Here is a 13743-nt window from a genome sequence, read left to right on the forward strand (position 1 = left end):
AAAAATGAAATGCTAATGAAACAAAAAGATAATTCAAAAGAATCTGCTCAAAGGATTTCATGCTCCCAGTAATCCCACTGAAACTAATTGAGTATGACAGTTTTGGTTTTAACAACCCAGTGAACTCTGTGCCATCAGCACACCGTGTCCATTATGACATACTCGACTGTACTTTTTTCTTCTACAAATAACTCTATTTTGTAATGAACATATCATTAGTTTTTTTTTTTTTTTTTTTAAGAAAAACTGTATAATTTGACATAGTTTATACATGATTGAGATTTTCTTCATAAATATTATTTCAGATTCCTGCTGTAGATCTAAAGCAGAATCTATTCTTGAACAACATATATCAGTTGCCTTTGCTGGCAGACTGTGTATCCCTCTACCAGCCTACACATTTTCACAACAAAGCAGGAGACGACTCGTACAGCCAAAATCCGCTTCCTGTCAAGTCTTATTAGTTGAAATAAAAGTTGTTTTGGGAAATGCCTCATAATAAATTATTTTATACAGTCATTAAAGAGGCTTACTTCACAAACAATAGAGAAACCATTTCTGGAACTTTATTTGGCCAAATGATCAATGGTCTCAAATGTAGTCTATAGTGTGAGTGTTACACAGAACATTTGGAGCTTAGCAGGTATTGTAAGCCACTAGCATGAGTGGGAGTTTCCTCCAAAGTATTTACTTTACGACTGTCTTTTTAAGTGATTATCAGCTCATATAAATAGCAGTTGTAAAAGGGACCCCTTGAACAGCTCATCTCCTTTCATTAACCAATCCAATCTAACTGCTGCCTCTCCTTATTACCGAGATGTTTTTCAGAGAGAGGCATGCTTTGCCTACAAAGACAGTTGAAATTATCTTGTAAGTGAAACCGTAACATTTGACATATTTTCTTTTATTTAGCATTCAATATTAAGAGCATTCGAGTCTCTATCTGTCTGTACATCTTTGTCGCACTTACATGTTGGCATATATCTAGAGAGCCACGCATCCAATTGTCATGAAACTTGGCATTGACATTATTTAGCAAAGGTCAATGAGAATATCAGATTTATGCAGGTGTCTTTCTGACCGTACATCCATTCATCTGTTTATCACATGTTCATTTTTGCTTATGCCTGGATCTAATCAAATGATGATATATATCCTGGCCATCAGCTTTTTCATGAAATTGATCGCTTTTATTTTGAATTTACAGCCATGGCGAGGGATGTATTTTATTGACATAATTGTTAATAATAGCAACACAACAAGACTCAGCGAAATCTGAGATATGTGATCAGGGATTACAGATTTTCTTTTACCCAATTTGCGTTCCATATTTGCATATATAAAAAAAAAAAAAAAAAAAAAAAAAAACACTGCACAGATATATGATAAAAAATGAAATGGCTATCCATCTGTTCTTTTCTGTTAAGTTTGTGCTTTTTTGTTAAGATACAAGGGACATTGCCCTAACTGGTTGAGTGATGTTGGACATATTTTCAAAGAAAGTGCAATTAGCTCTAAATCAGTTTCAGAAGTAATTTACAGTCAAGTGGATGTACAACTTCACGTTACTTTGGTTTATTTTCTACTACATATTTAATTCACCCAAATGAAGCCAGATGTGACAGACTTACACTGGAAACTATGTTGTGTTTCTGAAAGGGGAATCCACCCACTAATCATACACATAATCAAACTGTTCTCTTAAATAGCCCTATAGTCCATGCCTCCTTGTCATTTCTTTGTCTGGTCCTCCTCCCCTGCCTCCACCTTGCAGCATGCCTTGTCTAGGGGGATGGGGGCCCAGAGTCCCACTTGTCCTACCAGCTGACATTAGTTATCATCAATCAATATATATTACATCATAGTTCAGTCAGCATATAGGGGCGGCAACCGAGCTCCAATGGACAAGGCCGTGGGCCAAATTATATTACGTTTCATTATGGGCATGGGCATTTGTCAAAAGCAAATAAAGAACTGTTCATTTCAAATCTGTTGGATGTTTCCTTTCTTTAGTATTAGTATGCAGAAAACGACACTGGTGGGTTTTTTTTGTTTGTTTGTTTTTTTATAAATTACGGTAGTGCATCGGGTCCGGTCCTTATTTTGCACATTTGGTGGCACCCAAGGATTTGCTTAAAACATTGTTTAATTTCAATACTGAAGTTTATTGAAAGAATAGGAGCACACTAAAAGAGCAACTTTCTTGTATTGACGGTGTGCTATAGGCTCAAGTAAATATACAGAATATAGTAAAAAGTCAAGCACTCATCAGGTATCTGCTGTTAAGCTTATATATTTATTATTATAACATCATTATGAAAAAACAACAAAGCAAATTCATGCAGACGCGTTGCAGCCAACGGCCTTCATCGGTGCAATAACACAATATTGAAGTTTCCAATCATGAATGCTAGTTATGCTTTTTGTTAGTGCTAAGAAGAAATACCAGTGTGTTTTCAATATTTTGAACACAATTTCCTTTGGAATAAAGCAGTAAATTAACCCTGAATTTTCTACTTTAGTAATTACATGGACGTCCAATGCATTTATTGGCATGCTTTAAGAATACAGCACTTAAAATAATGTGTAATCAAGATAAAGACATTCTTTAACTGTAGTTTGTAATTGTCTGTTTTTTTTTTTTGTTTGTTTTACATTTGTTTAGTGATTATTACACTTACAATGAAGTTAATGTCGAGGTAACATTATCGAAAGGCTACCATACATTAAGTGCAATACTGGCCATGATAAGTACAGTAACTGAGTAGCGTGCTGCATGAAGCATGCGTTTGTTCAGAAATAGAGCATGTTCACTAAAACCAGTCACTTGGACCCAATCAAAACTATTTACTCTTTACCACCAAAGAAAAAAGCATAACATTGAAAGACATTTTAAACTCAGTCTGGCAGCTCAAATCAATTGTCCATTGCTCCATAACTTGTACATTTCCATATTCCCTGTAGAGGAAAATGTATACTACTAGGCTGCAACCACTATGTCTTTAAACTCAAAACATTTTCTTACGAGAATGTTTTCTCCAGTCGGTAAAACTTGTATTCACTGGGGCTGTGCACTGTTAGCTACAGCAGCTTAAACATACTGCATTACCTAATGAATTCTGCTTTGCAACCCCCTTGGAATGAATCACAAGATTCAGATCTGATAAATGAGGTAGTATGTTTGCAGGCAGTCAGTATATCTTTGGATACAAGATCGCATGGCGCCTCCAAGCACTGAGCCTGACTGCAGCCAGTGCCATTGTCTCTCACCTTCCATAAGTCCTAAAAGTTCACAAAAAAGGGGTGTTTGCTGAAAGCATGGCTAAGCAAGACTGGGTCTGCTTTTCAAGACTGTTAGTTCAGACTAGATGCAGGTTTCTTATTGCTGCTAATGTTTCAGTTTGCTATAGATTTGAAACTGTAAATCCCCTTTGTCACTTAAAGTGAATCGTGTTCTTGCCGAGTTAGATCTTACATGGGGGACCGCAGGGAGCTTTCGCAACTCTTACTGGTCAGGCTCTCCACAAGGCACGCCAGACTAGCAAGGCTGAGCTTCACCTGCTGGGTCAGAAACTTGACAACATTTGTTGCTGAAAAGGGGTGATGACGGGAATGGAGGTTACTCTTTGACCATTAGTCCTCTTGATCAGTAATAGAGGCTGCAGTGGTGAACTGGTCATTTCAAACGGGAATATCAAAAGAGGCTAAAATAAAACATAAATAAAATCATTGATAAAAACATATGGCAGGAGATAAATGAAAAAGAAAATGACCCAATAGCAACACAATAAAACAATAATAATAATATTAATAATAATAATAAAAACTATGAAAAAATGTTTTGCCAAAAGGTATTATGCAGAAATGTAATAGTGTATTGCAGTATTGTCTGGCCAATGTGTCTATTTATTTAGTCAGGAGGATACAATGTAAAAAATAGAAAATTCCAGCATTGCCTTAAGAAAAAGTCATATGAATTACGAGAAGCATTTTTTCAAAATAAAGAAATGCTAGCTAACACTAGAACGACCAAGGAGGTCATTTTGACAGTTTTTGGAATTGAAATTTAAATTGAGGTGCGTGAGCTATGGAGCTGTGCTTTCCTGAAGAATTGCGTAGCTGCAAAAATTAACGAGATAAAATACGGTCATACCTATTCTGACCAGGAGCGGTCAAATTGACCGATACATATAAAACATATCATTATTTGTATTTATTAGCCTGGACTAATAAATACAAATAATTATATGTATGTATTGTATTGCCATGTATTGAAGTTTGATTATATCAGACTGCATTCCTCAAGTGAGCAGTCTATTAACATTTCTACTGTTTCAATGAGCCTCCTGATAACCCATCAGCACTGGTTACTGTGTGGTTTGTTTTTCTTGACTTGTTACCCCAATACACGTTGCAAATGGATCACTCCGACGCAGGACAGCAAAGCAGTGTTTGGAATTACAGCACATTTTACCAAACATCGATTCTGTGGCAGCAAAGACAGACAATGACAATCTGAAGCAGACTAGACACCAATATGATCCCTGGTCAATGCCCTTGGAGGAATTAGAAGCTTTCACTGTACTAGTATATGCCCATGGAGCATTTGGTTATAGAAGCCTGGGTTACTGTTGATAGCTGTGCCAAATGCCCAAAGACAATCTGTGGTAAGTGCAATGCATATGAAAAGCGCAGAATCTGTGTGATTTGTGCAGCACTTTGACTTTGTAAACGATTGTAAATGAAGCCTATTCTGTTCAAATGTTTATTTATTCATGTATTTATTTGTAGTATGATTGTGTACAAATGCATAGCTTCGGCTGTGTATATGCGCTTTGTTATGTAGGCAATATAAACCCAATTATTTAAAAGAATTGATACTTATTTACATAATTTCAGTTGTACAGTGTTGTATGTTCATTATATAACTGTATATACACAAATTTGGCTTTGTAAATGATTGTAAATCAAGTCCATTCTGTTCAAATGTTTATTCATGTCTTTTCGATTATAGTGCATCTGTGTATAAACACAGCTTCAGTTGCATATATGCGCTTTGTTACGCAGGCAATATAAACCCATTTATTTAAAAAAGTTTGATACTTATTTTAGTTGTACAGTTTTGTATGTACAATATATACGTACATACAATGTACACATGCAAATTAATTTTCAAATATGTGTTTATTTAATTTGTATTTAAGTTTTTGAGGCTGCACGTTATGTAATATGTCTGTATATAAACACATTTCTGTTCAAATGTCTGTTTTATTTACAATGTTTTGGTTTAGTAGATACTTTATATGACACTCCTGAATAAAACTATGACTTATATTCAATTGTTTGTCCTTTCATTATAATATTTATGTTGTTTTTAATACGCCGGTGAAATTGACCGTTCGTGGTTGTTCCAGGTACGCCTATAAACGAGGCTGTTCTAGTGTTAAGCACCAAAACTCAGGAACTTGAATGTACTGTAAGTGCTGTATCATGCCCCTGATCTATAGTACAATAGAGAAAGATAAGCATTTTGAAAACACAGCCATTCTCTTTTCTTTCCCACTGTCTCATTTCTTGCACTCTAGTTCACCCAGACCACAGCATCTTAAGGGATGTTATTTTCTTCCTCTACCAGGTATCCTCTTGGGTAAAAATATGATGACATTAAGGAGGCCTGCTATTTTATTTTAATTTCCATATCATTGCAGTGTTTTCATTTACAAACTGGATTTATATCCATTTGGTGGTTTGTTCAGCGGGTCTATAAGTGTGTCTGTTTATGTAAACAGTCATTTTCATTACCACAGTGATAACTCACATATTCTTTACTGGTCTCAATGTCTTCAAAAAAAGAATAACTAGTAAAATGTATGTATTGTGTTTTTCAATTTTTGTCAGTTTTTTCATTAAGTTTGGAAAACTTCAAAGTGGTGTGTAATTCAATACGTTAATGTAACATTATTCAGCAGGTTTCATTCGACTTTATGAAGCAAAATGCGTTAATTCTACTGGGTGATGCTAAACTTTTGGCCATAGCTGTATATTCACAGGAGCCTGGCACGAAAGAAAACCTTTGGACAAGACCTTTCTTCTCATTTACATAAAAAAAGAGTATTGTCTGACAGATTCAAGGACAAGTTTTAAAGGGTGGAACTACTCATTGTGGAGAGAGATAGAACCCGAACATTTGGAATTCGTGAAGGAATTTGGAAATGGCGAGCTCACTGACTCCAAATACTAAAGTACCAACCACACCAACCTTCTGCATGTTTGTGTTCACAACTTCATTAAAGGATCATTTAAGTTCTGAGACTGGAGGATGAAAGCAGTACTTAGCAAGCCATTGCTTCTCCTTCAGGGACGTTGATAAGTAGAAGCTGCATATACTGTCAAATATATGAAAGTAAAACAGTAAGATGTGTACAGTATGCATTGTAGGCCCCCTTATTTACAAGTGAGGATGGGCATGTTTAAGTCTGGAGTGTAAGGATAGAGTGTAAGGATCCTGTCCTGTACAGATAGACAGGAGTATAATCTAGACTAAATGGAGGTGTGACAGGAAGTAGCCTATTAGGCTTACTATTTAATTATCTAATAGTGATATTTTACAACTTTCCACAACCTTATGTTTGACATGTTGAGTTAATGTCATCAATAATTCAGCGTCTTTCAGTGTCTTAATACGTACAGCAGTTCCATCTTTTAAATATAAAAAGCAGTACGGAGTAGCATAATGAATATACTAAGACAGAAGGAGGTCTCTCTGATTATACCGTATTTCAAACAAGCAACACTCTGACCATGTAGCATCTTCAGAACGCATAGGTTTATCACAGTCAAGGTAATGTCAGTATAGCACACATCACAGGTTACACATGTGAATGCTATATGTTTCACACATAATTACACAATCTCATTACAACTCAAACAAGTTAATCTAAAGCACAGATCACGCTGACCAGCAAATTTAAACCCATTGAGGCTTGACAATGACACAATGGAATCTGGAAGGGCATTCCATAACCCCAAGGCTGTGCCAACAAAAGGATACTGACAAAGGAATGAATATTAGAGCAACTCTTAACTGTGTGCAGACCTCTTAACAGTGAGCTAAATAAAAATAAAATAGGGCCTTCTGCTGCTTAGTGGTTTAAGAGAGGAGTGAGCTGTTGTGCTGTTAATAGAAGCCCAGTTCCAGTCATTCAATACAACCCTACAAGCAAATACTTGAACAGACTCTTAATATTGTATTTTTGGAATGGGTCCCAAACAAAAGAGTTATACTCTAACGTAGATTTTAACAAGCCCTTGTAAAGACGTAAAGCAAAATCTGAAGGGGCCTCTCTGAAGGAACAGTAAATAAACCCAGAGCTCTTCTAGCTTTACCACAGATAAAATCAACATGGTGTGTCCAAAGCAAGGTATCTGATACCTAAACTCCAAAGAGAGTGTAGCAACTCTCTTGATTAGGAACCCCTGCCCCAATTGGAACAATAATCATACATTTAGTTTTGGAAATGTTCGGTTTCAAATAATGAATTCCAAGCTAATCATAAACAAGATAAACACAGTGGCTAAAGAGCTACTGAAGAAAGCAGGCTGTCCCTGGATAGAAGTGGGTGTACAACATGATGAAAACTGAAATAGACTAGATTACTCAGTTTATACCACAAATTGCAACATTTTCTGGACATATTTTAAATGTTGAATTTAATATTGCATTTTTTTTAAAGACATGTGCAATCTCTATATCAAGTTGGGAGATGCATTTGACTGATATATCATCATAAAGTGTGAGCTCACTGGCTTCTGCAATAGCTGGTTGGTGCAAGATAGGGTTGGCATGTCTTCACCTACAAAGAAATCTTAATGAGAGGTATAGAAAGCCAAGCCTGTAGTAATGTGGAAGAGATAACAGCACAAAACTCAGGGACCCAGGGATGCATGGTCCAACCTGTGGTAACACACTGCTATGTCAATTGATTATTATTGTTTATAAAACGGATAGTGCATGCTGATTGGTCCAACAGTGTCCCAAGCTGTTATAATATCCAGCACAATGTCACGATTAGGAACTACTTAGGAACAAAGGCAAATCACTGCACCTGTGCTATCACATATCACTGTGCCACCAAAATCAAAGAAAACACCTGTCAAAATACCTGCTGTCATGAAAGACGCTGAAGACATCAAGGTGTCTTGTTATATCTTCCTGTTTATATTAATTTGCACTACAAACCAGTTTACTATTTTAAACAAGAGTCCGTTTTGCTTTTTTTTTTTTTTTTTTTTTATAGTACATACATGTCATTTTCTGTAACCAGTCGGATCCAGTTGTCAGATATTCCGTTTTATTTTACTCCTTTTAGTTGGTATCAGCCATTGTTTTGTGAAGTAATGAAACTTTTAACTGTGGATATTTTAATATTTTTCCACAGTATTGTAGCATGCATGGGGTTAGGGGTCAGGTCTGGTAGGTGTCACAATCTAAAAATGAAGACATAGGCTAAGCCCGATATCAGCTCCTGCAAGGGAGCCAGCTCTTTTGTACAGCGGTATCGGCGCTATGCTTCAGAGCAGGAGGTCCCCGGTTCGCATCCCACCTCCGTCTGTGAGAAGGCCCTGCCTGCAGGAACCACAGTTCGTTTACATTACTACATGCAATGTCTTAACCATCTGACTCTCGCTTTTCTTCACTGTCTGTTCTCCTTTACAGGTACAAAATGTAACATTGACTTGCTAGAAAAAATAAAATAAAATGCATACCACAAAACAAACACATTGGGCTGTTAACACTTGCATGACTGGCTTTCTGGAAACAAAAAATAGAATTTGACTTTAAATGAAATACTTAATAATCTTCATCCCAACAAAGCACCTAAACTCTTGTGCTGTTTGGCATACGCTAGAGCCAACAAGAGTGATTACCTAGCAACTAACAATGATATACAGCAAGTTTTTTTTTTTTTTGATAATGAACTGAAACACGTCTAAGCAAGGTTTTTATAGTTAGCTAAAGTCTTTATTTATTTAATTTGTTTAAAAAGCATTGCTTTTAATAAAACAAAACACAACAAAAAAAAAAAAGAAAATGTTTTACTTAAATATTATTTTGGGTTCATAGGGACTATTTTCTGTTGTGGAAGGTTATACCTCAAAATGTTAATGCATCTTTAGAAACTATACAGATTTCTCCTTTCTTTTTTATTAAATGTTTATAAATCAATTTTAGAAAAGCAATAAGGCACTTCAAGGCATGGGTTGGGCTGGATGTTGTCACTTTTTGATTGGTTACCTAACAACGCACCAACAAGTGACAATATCCAGCACAACCCATGCCATCTCGTGCCTTATTGCTAAATTATTGACTTTACTTAGCCATTTATAATGCAGGTTTTAGGCAGTGAGATTACTTGTAAGTTAGCTTCACACAGAATAAAAAAAAAAAAAAGTATTGGCAAAAAGAATGACGTACTAACCTGGCACAGATATCTGTCCTGCAGTGGGGTGCTCCATTCCCATTACAAGACCATTGTGGATAACCTGAAAATAAGAGAGACAAGGGGGTCAAGGGGCTCTACATTTGACATATTAACTATATGCAGCGGCAGTATAACTGCAGAGGCCTTTAGTAGTTTCACAGAGGTATCAAATATATTAAAAAATAACAAAGCTTGCCGCGTTTATTAAATAAATAAATTTATGGTATTTTTCAGTATATATAATATTATATATTATAATATATATATATATATATATATATATATATATATATATATATATATATATATATATATAAAAAAATCTAAACATTGACTGTATTAATATTAATTATATTTAGATCATATTAGAAAGTGAGTAGTTTTTCGAGATTTACGATTATACTGTAAATACAGTATAATCGTAAATCTCGAAAAACTACTCACTTCTAAATCTTTTGTAGTCATTTTTGTATTACTTTAGTATAAATACATGTTAATTTGGATTCATATGTTGTTTTTTTCTGACTTTATGTGAACGAAAAGACACACATTTGCCCGTTTTCCCACTGGAAATAGTGATATTTTGAAATATCACTGTCCTGGTCACAAAAGCAAAGTTTGTGGGGAATAATAGCCATTTTCTATACTTTTGAGGCATAAGCAATTAGGAAATAACACTTACTACCCAGGAACAAAAATTGTGTTACATAGTGTTATTATTATTATTATTATTACTAATATATAAGTATATATGAATACTACTACTAATAATAATAATAATAATAGTTTGTCTGAAATAGAGGTAAATCTGTATTTCCCTTCAAACTGAGTTACAATATCTTGATCTGAAGTGTCTTGCCAAAGGCGACTGACAGACAGTGATTGCAGAGGTTCAACCTTAATCCATCAACAAGTCCACAGAGTGAACAGAGCTGCTGCAGACAGTCGCCAGGACAAATCTACTGCTATTTCAACTGGATCACTGAAACAGCATGCGTAGGCCTCTGCACAAACAAAGACCACTGAAGCAAAGTACATCAAAAGGAAAAGAAAAAAGACACTCATATCTTGCATGCAACTTATTGTCCAGGTATGGTTTGCAGGTAATTTGGTTTGTACCGTATCCACTATGTTAAGCAATTTCCAAGATCAATGGTGAAACTTTAAATTACTTTAAAAACATATATTGATTTTATGGGGGTTACAGCTGCTATAAATATAAATATTTTTGTTCTTGTATTTTTCAGAATGGAGAATCCATAATATGAATGATTTATTGATTGAAACTGACAGACTAATTAATGATGGATAAATTTGGCCTGAGACCTTGTCCATGAATGCTTGACAGCTACCCGCACGCTGGACGACTAGGCAAATACAGAAACGATATGCTGCATCTTAGTGCCGCAGACAGGAAGTGGCATGTAAGGTCACCTCCCCCCCCAAAAGAAGAGGCCACAAAACCATGAATTGATAAAAATAAAAATTGAATGCATGGTTAAAGCAACGAGCCACAGCGGCACTGCCATCTACCCCTAAAAGATATAGGAAAAGGATGAATGAAAAGTGAAGCAGCTGAGACAAGCATGAACTGTGGGACTACCAATGTAAATTGGCTGTAGCTAACTTGGGTGCGATGCATCACATGTTTTAATCATGAATGTTTTTGATGCACATGGACCAAATCAAATAAATGAATAACAATAAACTGCACTGAGGGATAGAGCCCAGCCTATCCAGCCTGATCATGCACACTGCAGAACTAAATACAAACTGCTCAGCATTCAGGGAAGGAAAACCCCCCGACTCACATTATTTTAATTTTTTTCGATGAAAGGGGGAAACCTCAGGGAATCCATGGTTGAGGGTAGCCCTTCCTTCAGGCTCTAAGATGGTCGTCTCCCGTTATGGCCTCATCGCGTGTGACTGAGAGGCCAAAACAAAAGAAGCAACATGAGTGAAAGCCACATGGAATTTTATGGCGCTTAGTGATGATGTGTTGGTTAGGGGCAGATTTTCCTTCCCAGAAACACAACCAAGTTTTCGAAGGTGGGTTTTCATAGTTCCCTTCATTATTTTGACTGGGAGAACCAAAAATACAGAATGTGCAAGAATTGGGTCCAGCACTTAAGCATACAACAAAGTTATATGTAAAGTAACACCAGATACTAAGACACTAAAGTTTCTATGAATCAATGTAAAAATGCATTATTTAAGAGGCTGGACAAATTTATATTCCATCGTGAGTTGCCATGGGTTCTATCTAACCCCCCCCTTCATAAAGTAAGAGTCACATCCAGATGCTAATCAGATAACATTACAGTCTTTATAATTAAATTGTCAATAACAGTAGACACAATCAACCAGTTATATAAGTTGATTTAAACCTTTATATGTGGGTATAATTATTCTTTCAACACAGAGGTGTTACTGTACATATTGGCCTGGAAGAATACATAAGTATGTAGTCTGTTTTCTGATAGAATTAAAAGACTTTTGAGGGGTACATAGTCTTAAATATTAAATTCAGAAGAAAAAAAACATGCATCATGCATGTTATCCAAGGTTAAATTAGAACTAATTTTAGATAGAGCTTTTAAATGCCCTAGTTAAAAAGCAGTATAGATGAGAAGCTCATTGAGGCAAGCCAAGTAGTAAGTACAGAGCTGAAGTAATGTTTTCAAAGGAGTTTCCACATCCATGTCTTCAAATCTTGGGAATATGGGAGTCAGAAAACCTTGAAACTCACTTTTGCTCACTAGTTGGAGAACCTAAACTATGAACATAGGGTGTGATTTTCATGAACTTCATAATCATTATAGAAATGTTTACTATAACTGAACAGTTTCTTTTTAAAATGGAAACAACTGCATATTTTTAATATGCACTAGGGCTAAGGCAATTAATTTTTTTAATGAGGAAAATTGTTGTATTTTTTTAAAACGTGCCCGTTCCTGCAACCGAGATTGTTGCTGGTTTCATTCTCTTACTATTCTTCAATTAAAAAATTTAATAGATCAGACCTAAAAAAAAACTGTTCCTTTGACTTTTGGAGCTATTTTCAAGCAGTTGTGAGAAAAATGTCTTTCTTTTTTATTATTATTAATAGCAGATTTCATGCTTTTGGTTTCTTTAAGCTCATGAAACAATTTTGTCATCATCATAAAAATACCAAACCCTGTTTAACTTGTACATATACCTTTTACAGACATAGGTAAGTTTTACTTATTAATGCTTTGCTTGACTGGCTGACCAAAGTGTGCTTTTTTAAAGTAACACATGTGTTTGTAACCCAGTACTTGGCAACCATTAGTAATAATCCCCATGCTCAAAAAGAGTAAATCTACCGTCTTAGTTGTGTCTTGTTTGTGGAAGAATTCTTTAAAATTACAAATATTTCCACTGTCAAAAGCCCTCCTCTTACTTTTTTTTTTTACTTATTGACTTGGGTGTCTTGGCATTCATCAATTTGTGTTAGCATTCTCCTGGGGCGTTAGGATTACTAAAGCACTATCAGCAGAATTAGGCTCGGACAACTTTCCTCCCTAACCCCACAGGTCAGAAATGACAAAGCAGTGCTGCCTGTGAGCCTCCAGCTTTAAATTGACTGGGGTATCAACTCAGCACCAATAGGATTTGACCCAGCATGCTCTTGGCCGGTTGACTCACCATGCACTACATGTAGTAGTGCCTTTACTGGATGAGAATTTGGGGAGCCCCTCAGCATTATTTTATTCTTATCTACAGCTCGTTTAAAACCAATCTTTGTCAACTTTAAGAGATTTTTGTAAGCATAAACTGTATTTATTGTAATGTAATTTATTAGACACACTTATTTTAGGTAAACTTACTGTAGGAATGCCTGGATGATTATTTTCTTAGTGTCTACCTTACAGTTATTAGCTGTGAATATGATTTTTTCTCGTGTCACTGTGGTACTTTATCCCTTCTTGGCACTTGCAATCCAGGGGTGGAGGATAGTGATGATGGAGCAGGGAAATCTCTCTAGTTGACTGAACCTACAGTGCAGCTATAATAAACAGTTGACAAAATCCCCTAAAGATAAGTACTTGAGCTCCTCTGTTTGGAAAAAGTCACTGAACTAGTTTATGTAAAAAACAGGCCTTAGCAGAACCAAACCCCTGATAACATGAATTTTAATCCACGGTAACAATTTCTCCCTGTGAACTTTCTTTAAAAACAAAATAGATGGATTTGTTGATTGAGTGGGCATGTGTCAGATTATCGGTCTTCTATCTGG

At 35.7% G+C, this 13743-nt stretch overlaps 1 protein-coding gene across 1 annotated transcript in view; it reads right to left on the bottom strand.

The window, feature by feature from the left end:
* Window positions 1-13743, bottom strand: part of sugct (succinyl-CoA:glutarate-CoA transferase) — a 141885-nt gene that overhangs the window by 24109 nt on the left and 104033 nt on the right. The window contains exon 13 of the mRNA XM_041244518.1: window positions 9480-9543. Within this exon, the coding sequence (XP_041100452.1) occupies window positions 9480-9543 (64 nt within the window). The remainder of the gene's footprint in view (window positions 1-9479; window positions 9544-13743) is intronic.

This window comes from Polyodon spathula, chromosome 3 (genome assembly GCF_017654505.1).
Source record: "Polyodon spathula isolate WHYD16114869_AA chromosome 3, ASM1765450v1, whole genome shotgun sequence".
NCBI classification, from domain to species: domain Eukaryota; kingdom Metazoa; phylum Chordata; class Actinopteri; order Acipenseriformes; family Polyodontidae; genus Polyodon; species Polyodon spathula.